Genomic DNA, 15,204 nt, shown 5'->3' on the forward strand with positions numbered 1-15,204 from the left:
CGACCACAGCCCGGGTGCCCCCCCGGCCCCTTTTGCAGCGGCGCTCGGGCTGAAGGGGCGCGGGGGAGGGTGTCTTTGCGGCGGCCCTGAGCCCCGCTCCCTGGCTGGCTCCCCCCCAGGCTGGGGGGGCTGAGGGCGGCTCCGCTTGGCCTCTCCAGCCCGCAAAGGGGAGTTTCCAGGAAGTGGCCATATTGGATTCATTCAGCCGCATCGATCCGGGGAGAAGAGCGGGGCTCCGGCAAGGCAGTTTCCCGGCCAGAGACCCGCCGCAGGACCCCCCGCTCCAGCCATGGCTGCCACGGACCTGGAGCGCTTCTGCGTGAGTGCGAAGCCGCGCCCGGCGCTGCCCGGCGGGGCTGGGCGCGGCGCTGGGGCTGCGGGCAGCTCGCCCCCAGCCCGGCTGCAGGCGGGGCGGGAGATGATGTGTCACTCGCCGCTTTGTGCCAGGGCGCACGGGGAGTTTGGGGGAAGCCGCGCTGGGGCCGCACCGGCAGCCGCTGCCCGCCTCTGGCTCCGAGGGGGGCGCAGCCCGGAGCAGGGCGCAGCCTCCGCGGCAGCGAGCTTGCGCCGGGGGTCCCGGCAGCCCCGGGGCGCCCAGCCCAGCCCAGCGCGCAGGGACGGTCCCTCTCCCCCGTGCCCGGCGGCGGTTCTGCCAGCGAGCCCAGGCTCTGAGCCCCAGTTTGGGGGGAAAGCCCGGACCCGCGCCCTCCCCGTCTGGGCTCTGCTGCAGCAGGATGCTCTGGGGCTCCGGCTGCAGGAGGGACAAGGGGAGCAGGGCGGTGACAGCGGGGCGCCTGGCGTTGCTAGTACGCGGGGATCGGGAACTGATCCCCCGTTGGGCTTTCGCTGGGAGTGGCGAGTGCTGAGCTGAAAGAGGTGATCCGGGGCGGGGAGGTGATCCTGGGTCTGGGCAGAGCTGGGTGTTTGCAGACGTGTTGCAATGTTTAACTCTACAAACCCGAAAGGTTCTTCTGTTACATTTCGCAAGTTCTGACACAACAAAGGGACAGTCCTGCTGAATGTAGGTGGAGAGTCTCCATCCAGTAATGAAGAGCCAGACCCCAGCAGGCTAGAAAGGCAGTCAGATCATTCTGGGCCCAATCCTGCTCTGGGGGGAGTCACTCTAATACAATTTCAGGGAAGATAAATATCCTTTGTTATTTTGCTCATGGTGTAAAGTACAGTTTGGCATGTTTAAGGGTGGCAGAATCATGCCCTCTTTGAACTTGTCCTGGGGCAAAATATTTGTAAGTACTATATTCTGTAATTCACATTAAGCACCACACTGCTTCTTGGGCAGTTCCATTTAAATCAACCTAAGGAAGACAAAATCTGGCCTTTAACTTGGGTTGTATATTGTGGTGCTGATTCATTCTTTCTCTGGGTCACTTTTCATTTATCCCTATTAAAAAAAAGTTAAATCTCTGTTTCTCCAGCCCCATGAGATGTTGCTGTTTTGTACAGCTATAAATCCTACTCAGTGTTTTCTACAACAAATAATTGTTTTCTTCAGAATAAAAGAAAAAAGCTGATTGTTGAACTCCTGTGCATGCCATTATCTTATCTAGAATATAGCAAACGTTTGTTTAGTTGGCAGATGTGTTTGGCCCTTGCAAATCCTTAATTGTGTAAATGTTGGCATCTAAACAAGAAAGAAGCAAAGGATATTTCTATAACCAATCTTGTGGGTGCTTCTGGATGATCAAATTAATTTACAGTTTGGCCTGCACTTTTATAAACAATATCAGCTATGATTTAGTGTGTGTCTTAATGTTAGGTTGGAAGTTTTAGAGAAACATTGCAACATTTCTACAAATACCACTGAAATGTTTTGATATGCTTGTTTTGAAAGAATAGATTACAGACATGTAGCGAACAGGTGGGATGTTACATACATAAAATCACAATATAAAGTGTGGGTGTAGGCTCAGAGCCAAATGGCAGATGTTGGTATTGAAGCTTCATTTCATAGATGCAGAAATATGCTTGCAGCAAACAAATGGTCACTCTGCAATGGATTTAAGGATACACTATAAATTTCAGAAGAAAATTTCCATCCAGCCTATTGTATAGTTTCAATGTGTGGTTTGATGCTTAAATGATTGATTCATAAAGATGTTTATAGTTTGTGAATATCATTGTGATGCCAAATATGCTCGCAAAGGAAGTTGAATATTCATGTGTTCATAGGTATGTATTTATATAGGGATGAGAAAAATAAATAAAGTGAGTTAAGGTCTTGTTTACAATAAGAAGAATTGTTTGGATACCAATTGTATGTAGATGTCGTGAAACACTGCCAAAGGCTTGCTCTCCATAGCTAACACTATATTTTACCATAAAGAGTGATTGGCACAAAGAAAAATTAGCCTTGTGCTTGAAGGTGCTTTTTTAAAGAGTACTTATGTTTTATCTTTGTTCTTGAGTCAATGTACAAAGAATATTGTATAATAAATCTGAAACATGACTTAGGTGAGGAATAGAAGGGCGGCAATACATGCTGGATAATTGCTACCAGAAGTTGATCTGACAGAAATCTGTTGGCTTAAAGCTGTTTTTTGTCAAAGGCTTAAAATTGTGTTGGGAAGGGTACCCTAAATAAGCAGACTGATGATGTATCTTTCTACCTTTTGAGAACGGAAAATGTCTTCACCACATTACATGGCATAGTCCCCTAAACGCACCGGTTTGCATTTTAATGTTGCTAAATAAATGGGGCTGTAAGCGATGGTCGCTTGAATTATAGACATGTCCGTTGTGCTAACACAGATAAGTTCCTTCTACTGTTTTGTATGTATAATCCTTTCTACCAAGAGTCTTCAGCTCTGCTTCATTGCTCGGCAACCTGGCATAAAATTTCTCAGCTGGAGAGTGAATTTTTAAAAGTGATACTTGGGCCACAGGGAGAGAAATTCCCTTTCCATGTAATTGAAAAACTGTAAATTGTTTAAAGTTCACATAATGCAAGTACAGCTTTGTTTTTTAAAATTAGAAGTTTCAAGATTTTTTATTTTTTTTTTGGAGGGATGGGGTAGAAGTGGAGAATGGAAACAGAATCATTTATGTGGAATGGGGATGTAATTTTTTCCTGTTTGATATTTATGTAAGAATTTCTAGAACATTAGCTTGCTGTGTATGTGTGACATTAACACTGACCTGGTTTAAAACGAATCAATAATAATTACAGATAGGATTAAGCTGGAACAACAGATGCAGCACTCACTGAACTTGTGAGAAAACAGGGTTCATACCTGCACCTTGTGGGCTGAGCCTTTCTTTAATAATAAATAGCTGACCTTTAGGTAGAGCCAGACTTTCAAAAGAGCTCCGCTCCCATTTAGGCACCTACATGAAGTGGCTGGATTTTCAGAAGAGATCAGTGCCCAGCAGCTGCCATTGAAAATTGGTTCACTTCCTTTAGGTGCCTGAATGGTAACTGAGCTCTTTTGAAAATCTGGCCCTATCTAAAGGCCAGGGATGCTACATCAGGTGGTCTCAGTATTGCCCAAGTAGCAGGAGAGAGCATTGTATACTTGAAAGAAACAGGGAGGGGAGAACTAAAAATCTCATGTGGTTTCTAATTTATACACCTCTACCCCGATATAACGCTGTCCTCAGGAGCCAAAACATCTTACATGTTACAAAACATCTTAGGTGAAACCGCGTTATATCGAACTTGCTTTGATCTGCTGGAGCGCTGCTTTACCGTGTTATATCGGGTCGCGTTATATTGGGGTTGAGGTGTATTGGAAGAGCTCCGACCCCTTCCTCCCCATGTTGACAGTGGACCTGCCTAGATGCTCTGGTACATGAGACAACACCTTTGGAAGAAGAGTGATTGTGTGGTTAAAGTGTTGTGTTGTGAGAGCTGAGTCCTACTCCCAGCTCTGCTACAGATGTTGTCACCTTGGTCAAGACACCTAACCTCTCTATGGCACTCTTCCTCAACTGTAAAGTTCAGATGATAATAGTTCCTTATTGCTAAGGAGCAATGAGGCTAATTTCTTTCAGAATGACTGTGACGCTCTAAGTCCAGAGTCCTGAAAAAGCAATCTGATTAAATAGTCTTAGGGATTGTATAGTGTAATGGTGCCATCAGTTAGTTGACACTGACACCTTACTGTGTTACGACTCTTCAAATTAAGAATCTATATTTAAAAACTCCCCAATTGCATACTTCTCCAATATAGTTCTCCACCGTGTCTTAACAGCCCCCTCCAACACAATGAAGTTCCTGTGAAGTAGTACTATTAGAAATAATCAACAAAAACAAGTGAAAAGAAAATTCACCCACAGAAAGCTGCATTTAAGACTGCCTTCATTCTAGGCTGCAGAATCACACCATCAGGGCTCAAGAGTGCTTTTGTTCTTGTAAATATAGTGCTTGTAAGAGATGTTGGCTTCACAGTCCTGGAGACTGTAGTCCTCTGTTGATCCACACAACAGTTACAGCACAGGCATTGGCAGCACTAGTTTTCCATCAATGTGCTCCAGCTCTGACTTGGAAGTCATACATAGGGGAGGATGGTTCAGTCTCTGTGCCCATTACTACCCTGGCGTGTCTATTGACACGGTTAACAAATAAAAACCACCCAGCTGGTTTGTGATGCAGATATCTCTCCCCTGGGAATTGGACTGAGCCCAGCAGTTCATTTCATATAAATTACTAAATATCCATCAGATGTTACTGAGCTGGGATGCACTTGAACCAACATCCTATACATGAAAAATATTAATTTCATTATCAGTCCCCCAAGCCATCCTGTGCTTAAGAGGTGACACATGTGATTGATTGCCAGTGCTGTGCCAGCGTACAGTAGTAAAAGCATGTTGGTATATCTGCTGTGCAACAGCCAATCACCATGTGCAGGAAATGTGAGAAGCAAAGCAGGAGGAGGATAACAGTGTCAGGGAAATGCAATGGGTCTGGAGAGAGTTAAAACACGTGGGAGGGAAAGAAGTGGGAGAGCAGGCACTGAAGAAAAGAGGTAGAGTAAATGGAGCTTAAAATGGGACAAAATTTGGAGACCCACAATTAAAAATAGTCCAAAGAGTCTGGCTAATTTCATTTCAACAAGTAACATAGTTAAGAGTCCGATTAACCCACTAATACATTAATTGATAGGTGCAAATGCAGTAAGTCACTTTGACCTTAACTCAGGCAGTCATGTGCCCTCAGAATGGTGCATTGGTATGAGTTAGAGCCAATGTGTCAGGCCTGATATTCAGCCTTAACAGTGACTGTTCGGGCAGGTGTTGTCTTGTCAGTCCCCTAGGCCCTGGATTTTGAAAATGTCATCCCTAATCTATATGTGCAAATACTGTGACTGCACAGATTGGAGATTTATGTACGCTGGAGACCAGTTGGAATAATAACTGGTGATTTGCACATAGGTATACGTGAGTTGTATACAGAGCCGCCCGGAGGGGGGGCAAGTGGGGCAATTTGCCCCGGGCCCTGTAGGGGCCCCCACGAGAGTTTTTCGGGGCCCTTGGAGCGGGGTCCTTCACTGGCTCCGGGGGTCCTGGAAAACTCTCGCGGGGTCCGGGCCCCGGAGCTTCTTCTGCTCCGGGTCTTCAGCGGCAATTCAGCGGCGGTGGGTCCTTCTGCTCCGGGAACCGCCGCTGAAGTGCACCAAAGACCCACGGCGGGGGGTCCTTCCACCCCGGGACCCGCCGCCAAAGTGCCGGGTCTTCGGTGGCAATTCGGTGGCGGGAGCCCCCGCTGCCAAAGACCCCAGGCCCCCTGAATCCTCTGGGCGGCCCTGGTTGTATATGCAGAAGGGATGGTGGAATTTTTGCTGCTAACCTCATGTGCCTGTTTGATTTTGGCAGACATTTAAGAGAGTCCAACGATTGTTGCCTGTTGGAAGAACTATGAGTGCTGTTGTATTGTTGTCACCTGTTCATTTGTGTAGCTAATGACCACGAGGAACCACCAGGAGAAACCTTTTAAAATATCTCTAAGGTTTCACCAGTATTGGATGAGTCTTGCAAGACTTTCTACATTGCCTTCACTGCTGGTTTTGTTTAAACAGGAGTTTTCTCCTTAACAGCTGGTATCCTCCTGCCTATTGCATGTAGTCACTTCACAGTCTGGTGTTTGAGATATCACAGTTCCTCTCCATGAAAAGGATTCTGCTGTCAAACACTGTCTTGTGTGGCCTCACAGAATGATTTGGGCATGAGGAACAGGCTGAGCATAGAAGGGAGAAAGCCGCATGTATCCAGTTTAGGACTGAACAATTGCCAATGAAAAGGCCACTGTTGGGGCAATGCAGGCCCCAAACTTAGGTTGGATATTTTTGAAAATAACATTTCAGAAATATTCCCACGATTTAAACAATTCCAGTGAAAATAATTTTTATTTGGATACAAACATTCTCCTGCAGATTTTATAACCCAGCCCACTGCAGCATTTTGCTAGGATTTGGGAGCCCTAGAGAGAAACTGACTAGTCTGTTCTTATTGTCCAACTTGAGTGTTTACCTTTGACCTTGTGCTCAGTTTGGAAGAGTGAGATTATTCAAACAGGAACTTAAAAAAGAAGTGAGTTTTAAAATTGGTAACAGATCAGGAGGCAAGTGCAGCTGCAGATTTGCTACTCTGAATCGGAGTGTGCAGCGTATTCCCTTCCATGCGCTGGCTAGATCTTCTAGCTGGGGTGTGTACTTGCCTGAGGAGGGTGGATGGGAAATGATCTCCCTCACTGTTCTCCTCCTAGTGAGGTTGGCACTGCTGGCTGCATTTCTGAGCCACAATCTGTCCCCAAGTGACCTGCACAAGCTCATCCTTCTCTGACCCACAATCTGTCAGGCTACAGAGAAGGGTGTTTTAACTCTATGTGCGGAACAAATGTCTGCTGGAAAAGTATCAGCTTTTCCAAAGGCATTGCTGTTTCTGGCAGTGCAAATCCAATGCGTCTCTTCCTCCTGTAATATAGATACGTTACTCCAAGTGGGAGTTTGGAGTTGCTTTTTAAATGTGGGATCACTGCGAGCTCTGAGGCAGTGGGAGTAAGAACACACAAACTAGAGAATCCTAGAACCACCTGACCCCAGCATGCCCTCTAGAGAAGCAATAACACATGCAACCTGAAGAACAACTCTCTCTTTCTGGGATGCAGTGAGATGACAGGGCCTCTTTTTTGGTTTGTGGCTGAGAGATGTCAGCGAATCTCCAGCATTGTGGGGAGTGGTAACATTTTGGGAACTACACTATCTTTGGGAAGATTATGCCAATGTTATTTCCAGCTACAATCAGGAAAACTGGCCCTCGGTCTTTTCTTCCCAGTGTACCTGCTGTTCCTGTTTCCTTCATCTCAAGGTTTGATGTACCCCAGTGGGAACTATGGCTGCCTACCACCTCTCAGGATCAGGTCATTAGTGTCTGTGGAACTTTCTCCATCATGCCTGTTCTGGGGCTCTTGCGATATTTCTTCCTGATTATCTCCCTATCCCTTTCCCGTGTGCCTCTTTGCTTGGAGTGGGAGAGGAGGAAATGGGGCACAGTATGTGAAAAACCAGATTGATTCCTTCTGATTGTGCAATAAATTGAAGGAGTCGAGTTTCATGAAACAGGGAGAATAGTGCCCTGTTCGTTCAGGGCTGGGATATCTGCACCATATCACTTCCAACTTTATCAAGTGTGTGAGGGGGGAGTGAGAGAGTGTTGATTTGGGAGGCTGGTGGTGAGATTTGGGGGCTTTTAATTTGGACATTGGTCAAAGACATTTGTATTGATTTTTGACTGATAAAATGCATACGTGCATCTAGAACTTGAGCTGGGCCCATCTTAAATAAAACCAATAAAGTCTGAGGCAAAGGGACCCTGCAACAATGGGATGTTGGATAGCAGGAGCGCCCCATGCTAACTTGTAGAACAGCTTGAGAGCTGAGGAACTTGAGGAGAAAGGTTCAGGAGAACAGAATCGCTCAAGTCTTCGGTCTAGGCCTTGAAGTCTCCCTTTCAGAAGCTTGCTAGCTGGCATAAATAGCTGAAACATGACAGACATTTTTGGGGTGGAGTGAAGGGGAAGGGGCGGCAAATGTTATTTGAAATGAGGTTATAGGGAAACATTATTTTCTGAAAAAAATCTGGGTACAGGCCTGTCCCAACAATGGGATATGTCAGGTTTCTGCCAAATATATTCCCTGTTGTGCTATGAACTCTCTTAAACTCCCAAGCTAAATAAGATCCGGGGGCGGGCAGATTTGTCAGTACTTGGATGGGTGACTTTGTTTAGAAGTTGAAATTCCTTATTGTAGCCAAAAAGTGTGTGTCTCACACACATGAAATTTCAGATATGTCAAACAGCCACAGTAGAAGTTCCCATGAACTGTCGTGCCTTAGAACCAGAAACATAACACCCCTCCCTGCTCTCTCCCACCCATCCGGCTCTGCACTAACTTACTTGGGAGCGGTTGGAGACACAGGGAAAGATGAGAGAGTTTGTACAGAAGGTGCTCCTAGGTACGTGGGCCTGTTCCCATCCTGTCCTGAGTTCTGACGGAACGATTACTAAATGACTGTCGCAATAAGCCCCTGCTCCATTACCACTGCATTATCTGACCCAGGAAACTTGAAACTGTGGATTCAGTGTGACATTTCCCCCCGCAACTGAATTTCATTTGCCCCAGGGTATGCAAGGAACTCGTATGCTGCCTTGGAAGTTTGTACTCAAACTGAACCGTTCAATAGCAATAAAAGAGAGAGATCAAATCAGTCCCTAGAAAAAGGGCCCTTTTAGAAGGTTGTTAAATTACGTCTATTCCAACCAAAGGCCCTGGTGAATGAGGGCGGGAAATTGTTGGACTCTAATCCCACCCTTTCTCCCAGCTCACTTCAGTTAGCATACAGCGGGGTGGGCAAACCTTTTGGCCTGAGGGCCACATCTGGGTATGGAAATTATATGGCGGGCCATGAATGCTCATGAAATTGGGGGTTGGGGTACAGGAGGGTAAGGGCTCCAGCTGGGGGTGCAGGCTCTGGGATGGGGCTGGGGATGAGGGGGTGGGGGTGCCGGAGGGTGCTCTGGGCTGGGACCGAGGGGTTCAGAGGGCGGGAGGGGGATAAGAGCTGGGGTAGGGGGTTGGGGCATGGGAGGGGGCCAGGGGTTCAGGCTCAGGGGGGCGCTTACCTGGATCAGCTTCCAGAAGCAGCGGCGTGTCCCCCTCTCCGGCTCCTACATGGAGGCTCAGCCCCGCAGCTCTGCACGCTGCCTCGTCCACAGGTGCCACCCTTACAGCTCCCATTGGCTGTGGTTCCCTGCCAATGGGAGCTGCGAGGGTGGTGCTTGGGGCGGGGGCAGCCCCCTGCCTGCCCCTGTGCATAGGAGCTGGAGGAGGGACATGCTGTTGCTTCCGGGAGCTGTATGGAGCGGGGCAAGCCCTGGACCCGGCTCCCCAGTGGGAGCTCGAGGGCCAGATTAAAACGTCTGGAGGGCTGGATGCGGCCCCGGACCATAGTTTGCCCACCCCGGCATACCGTATGGGTTCAGTGGGAGTTTTGCCTGAATAAGGACTGCAAGAATGGGCCCTGAGAGAACTACTTCTGCTTTCTCCATCTTCCGTAGGCGTTGTAGCATAAGGGTTTATTCTGCAGTATCACAGCTGAAAGGACTATGTTGAATTTCTCTTCTTCTGTTTCAGTTGTGCAATTAGATGCTTTTTGAATTGTATTGACTCTCCAGGTTAACAATATTTTGCAGCTTTCTAAAGGCCTCAGTTAATAGGATATGTAGTAGTCAGCTTATTAGCCTGATGATTTGATGTAGCTCTTGGAGCCTAGTGGTTATGGTGTATATGTACAGCCTTGCCTTAAAGGTTAGGTTACTTGTCGTCTTCCTGATATTTGCCATTAAGCACCAAAACACAGCATACAGTAGTGGTATTTGGACTGCCTGAGTTAGCAGCCAAAGAAAGAATAGCTTATCACCATAGAGAACAATTATATGAATTCAGAGAAATTTGGGCCCAATTTCTAGATATGTTTGAGTACAAAACGTTGACATGGCTAAAACAGTTCCAGACTTCCATTCCATATAACCCCTCCGCTTTTTCTCTCCTCATTCCGCCACCACAGCCATCTCCTTCCTTCTTCTGCCTATTCATGTATGTCTTCTCCTATTTTATCACTGTTAATGCCACCCTAATGTGTTACGTTTGTGTAGTATTTTCTGACTTTGTATTGTCTGGTTTCGCAGCTTTGATAAGCTGTCATTGCATAATTTTATTGGGATAACGCATGAAAAACGAGGTATTTCGAAACACATACAAACTGTAAATCATTTACCTTTTTGTACCTTTCATTGTCTTTCTTTATGAAAATCGATAGAAAATGAAACTCACTCCCATACAGAGAATTGTCCATTGGCTGGAAATGGAAATTTCTTGGAAATACTGTGTGTTGGATTGTTGTGTTGTGAGAACTGGAAACTAAACCCAGTGATGACCAGAATTCATTGACTCTCTTAAGAGTAACCCCCCACCAAAATCCCTTTCTGCCTTGCCTAAAAAAAAAGTATTGAATGATGGAATTCATTATAAATAGGCAAGGAATTCTGGAAACATATGCAGGAATTAGCCATGTTTATTTTAAATAGTAACTAAAACAAATAATCTTAGTGGCAAATATCCAGCATACAGAGTAGAGCAGCTGGATAATTACATAGTATGAATCCCGTCTCCTCTTTCGATGACACTTCCTAAAAAATGCCATTAACATTTACCAAACCATTATGTGGTGTAGAATTGCCCACTAATATCTCTTTGAGGTTGTGGGGCAAACTTCTGCTTTCGGTTTGTCCAACAGTCATTCATGTTGCTCTGGGTGGAACTTGGCAGTGTGCCTCATTCACTTGCAGACCCATTGCTCAAAGTAAGGAGAGAGGATGGTTGGGAGGGAAATGTGGTTAGACCAGGGGACTGCAAGCCAGCACTGCCACTGCTATGTTGTGTGACCTTGGGAAAGTCACTTACTGTGTCTAACTTGAGGGGAAGGGCAGAAATAATGCTTATCCCCTTGCATAGGGTTGTGAGGGTTAATTAACTAAGGAGCTGTGTAAATACTATCTAAAAGACAAAAACTGAGGGTAATTTACTAGTTGGCTTGGCTTGGATATTTTTTCAAATAAGGAACTGAGGAAGAAGTATCTGTTCTAACTTTTGCCTTCTCAGTAAGAGGTTATTCGTGGAGGAATGGAATTCTTATGCAGCTGAAGTGCTGAACTTTCTCATCCTTTCAAGGAAATGTCTTTCATTTTTGGTTCCATAGTTTCCTTCTGTTTCCACTGATGTTCTTCATTCTCAAAGGCAAAGTTTGTATTTGCAAAAGACTTCCTATGTGGAGCGCCTGGCTTGCTCATTCAGAGCCTGAATATATAGCTTATGGGTCCAAATACCAGATAAAACAGGAAAACTGTGGGTTTTTTTAGTTTTGCTTTTAACATTCTGAGCACAGCTCTGTATGACATGATAGATATTGTATGCAGTGTGATGTAGCTGTGTTGGTTGCAGGCTATTAGAGAGAGATGGTGGGTGAGGTAATATATTTGATTGGACCAAATTCTGTTGGTGAGAGAGACACGCTTTCGAGCTTACACAGAGCTCAAAAGCGTGTCTCTCTCACCAACAGAAGTTAGTCCAATAAAATATATTATCCACAAATATCTGTCATGGAGGTATCTTCTTTCTTCAGTGCACACAGATGTTTCTAATAAATGGAGTTACAGGTGTACTTCGGGACTGAGCCAAGATCTTTTGTGTCAATGGGCATCTTTCCACTGACTTCAGTAAGCTTTGGGTCAGGCCGTCTGAGGGGAGACAATATGTTCCATGGTTCTTACTTTCCTGAGTTGGTGTTCTGGGGCTCTGGGCCTACTTGCGCCCCCACTGAAGACCATTAGAATTCAGCCACTGACTTAGCAGAACTAGGATTGTGCCCATTGTATGGGAAAGTTTAAACTAAAAACCAAAGCCCTCACCTTTTTGATAACTATTTAGAAAATAAAAGAAGCCTTCATGAGAACATATCTATTCAGATGAGGTTTTGCAAAACTCATTTTTGCCCCCGTACCTGAAGCTTGAGCTGACTGTATCCTATAGATTGTGTTGCTCTACATGGTTTTGTCTTTAAATCTTAAACTGGATATTGTGGGGGAGTTTTCTTAGCATGTTTAAATGTTGTGTTCCTGAAACTGGATATTCTTGCTACTTATAGTTGGTCCAGTAAAAGATGGGAGAGGCATCTGAGCGCAGCTTTATACGTCATGGTAGATATTGTATGCAGTGTTGTAGCCGTGTAGCCCAGGATATTAGAGAGAGACACAGTGGGTGAGGTAATATCTTTTATTGGACCAACTTCTGTTCTCACCACCTTGTCTCTCTAGCATCACTGACTGGCAGCCCAGATATGGCATTTTTTTCGAAGCTCATATGTGGCACAGTCTTCTGGGTGTTCAGTGGCAATGACAAAACTTATGTCTAATCCTCGTTTGTTTAATGTGATTAGACCTTGCCGACATTGAAACTGAATGGCTAAGAGATTAGAAAGCAAATTTCCATACGTTTTTTATCAGTTAAAAGGCTTAAAGGGGAATATAAACCAGAGCTGGTCAGTTCATCTGTAGAAAGCTGAACTGGTGCTGTATTTGTAGGTAGTATTTGTTCTTAGATGGATGTACAGTATATAAATGGAGATGGGCAGCAACGTATTACCTAGCTGAAGTTTTACCTGGCACAATGAATGTTGCTTATAAAAAAAAATCCTCCCCTCTCCCCCCAGATGCTGGTGTAAAGCAAATAGCAATCCACATAATTCTGTGAAAAGCTGCTCTGGGGGTGAAAGGCTGATTAAGCACAGTGGGAAAAGGTAGAAGAGTGGGTATATAATACAACTGTTTGCTTGCAAGAGCTGAGGAAAACACTCTGATGTGCAGGCATATAGAAATCCAGGCTTCTAGATTGGTTCTGAGATTGCTCAGCTTTTGGTTTGCTATTTAAATATCGTTACAAGGTGGCGTGAGGAATCACACCACCATTAGGCAAAGGGGAGCAATTTGGGAGTTTTGTTTGCGTAAGAAGTGCAAAATTAGTCCTTAAATGGAGTTCTGTTTGTTAAATGAGCCTGATAACAACACTTACATAGCTGGGTGACCCTAGAAATCAGACCCAGGACCCTGGATTTAAACAGAAAACAGAGCACTTCATTTCCTGGGAGGTGCCTGGCTAGAGTAGCCCAGGATCAGGGACCCATGGTATAGGAAGGGCAGTGTGAAAAATAAACAACAATGGACTGATTTGCAAAGACATTGAATACCTGCAGCTCCTAATTCCTTCTATGGGCTTTGGGGTTGCTAGGAAACTCTAAAAATCAGCCCACAAACTTTCAGGGTGGGTGCAGTTTGTTTTCATCTTTTGCTAGTGTCACTTTATGAACAGAGGAGGAGCCAAACTTTTCTTGCCTCTGCAATTTTAAGTCACCGTGTTAAATAAAATTAAACACAGATTTTGTTGTTCTGTGTTTGGTTTCTTTAATGACATTTGGGGCCAAGTCTGGGCATCTTGAAGCTGGGAGAGACATTGAATAATGGCGTGAGTGTTCTGTGAAAATTCTTGACATTCTTAAGAAAAGGGTTAAAATGGAAGGGTGGGGCTGGGTAGGGATTGTTTTTCCTGTGTGTGATTTTTAATTCTGGAGAGTGCAGTGCAGGCCCGGAGCTTCGTTGCAGACTTTGTTGTAGTGAGTTCTACGCAATGGGAATCAAGCAACTTTGGGGGTATGGCTACACTTGCAGCTGCACAGCGCTGCCGCGGGAGTGCTCCCGCGGCAGCGCTTTGAAGTGCGAGTGTGGTCGCGGCGCCAGCGCTGGGAGAGAGCTCTCCCAGTGCTGCAGGTACTCCACCTCCCTGTGGGGATTAGCTTACAGTGCTGGGAGCCACGCTCCCAGCGCTGGGGCACTGTTTACACTGGCGCTTTACAGCGCTGTAACTTGCTGCGCTCAGGGGGGTGTTTTTTCACACCCCTGAGCGAGAAAGTTGCAGCGCTGTAAAACACCAGTGTAGCCAAGATAGTCTCCTTTGTACGAAGAAATGCCATGGCTGTGATGTCAAAACTCAAATGTGAAATCTGCGGTGCTTATTTTGGAGCGTGCTTGTGGGCCTCAGTGGAGAAGGAAATGCAAATATGCTGTACAATGCTGAGAACTTAGATGCAGGATAGTAATATCACCAGGGTAACAGCAACACTGAACTGGTAAGGAAGAGGTCTCACAGAGCTGCCTAGAGGAGCTAGCTGTTAGTATAGGGCCAGATCACCCCCTGCCCTCCCTGAGTGTCTCCATGTGCGGTTCTGAGCCCCACTCTGTGGAAGGGAGTGGGGATCAATACCTCCATGGCAGCATTCCCTTGTCTCTCTTGTCTGGACCCTGTGGAGGGCTCTTGTCACTGTCTGGGGGCCTTGTGAGGGCAGAGGGACATAGTTGGGTAAGCAGAAGGGGGAAGGGTTTACATCCTCTCGTCCCCTGTCCTGTGGAGGATATCCAGGAGTGGATGGTGTATGCCGGTTTCATACCTCTCGCCTTGCCAAGGCCATTTATGAGAGAGGCCAAAAAGGAGCGGCACCAATAAATTATTAATCCAGGAAACTTAAAATTCAGCCAGATCCTTTCCTTTAGTGTAACTGGCTCTCTCCTTGGCTTCTGTGTCATGATCCTTCATTTCTGATGTCAATAATTTTCCACAATGAAAGTGGGGGAGGCACTCAATTTGTGTGCGCCATAGGCAATTTGGGAGTGAAATGCGGGACATCCTGTCAAATGAGGTGCACTTGAGAGGGATACCTAGTGTTGAGCAGCTCTTTCATTGTTGTGGGCCAGCTGTTTAAGAACATGGTTTCTGGCCTGTTTGGACCAAAACAAAGAAAGAAGAAAGAAAGAAAAGTCCCTGTTAGGAAACCTGGTAGAGCCTTTCTGCAGCTCTGATGATTTTTATCATGTCCCATGATATTTGGTGGTAGTTCATAAATCGCCAGCTTCTGGAGCCAGATGATTTAGGTGAGAATCTCTGTTTTTATATGAATGAAAAGTAAGCTTCTAACCTTCATGGTTGCAGAAAAAAGCTTGAAAATTTGACCCCCTTCAGGTTCAAAAGTCAGAAGACAAATCCAAGGAAGGAAACCAAAATTTATTATTTTCAGAACCTCACT

At 45.7% G+C, this 15,204-nt stretch overlaps 1 protein-coding gene across 1 annotated transcript in view; it reads left to right on the forward strand.

The window, feature by feature from the left end:
• Positions 1 to 15,204, forward strand: part of SEPTIN8 (septin 8) — a 61,229-nt gene continuing 46,025 nt past the window's right edge. Inside the window, exon 1 of the mRNA XM_045026515.1 lies at positions 1 to 319. Coding sequence (XP_044882450.1) covers positions 290 to 319 — 30 coding nt within the window. The 5' untranslated portion in view covers positions 1 to 289. The remainder of the gene's footprint in view (positions 320 to 15,204) is intronic.

The sequence above is a fragment of the Mauremys mutica genome, chromosome 8 (genome assembly GCF_020497125.1).
Source record: "Mauremys mutica isolate MM-2020 ecotype Southern chromosome 8, ASM2049712v1, whole genome shotgun sequence".
Classification (NCBI taxonomy): Eukaryota; Metazoa; Chordata; order Testudines; family Geoemydidae; genus Mauremys; species Mauremys mutica.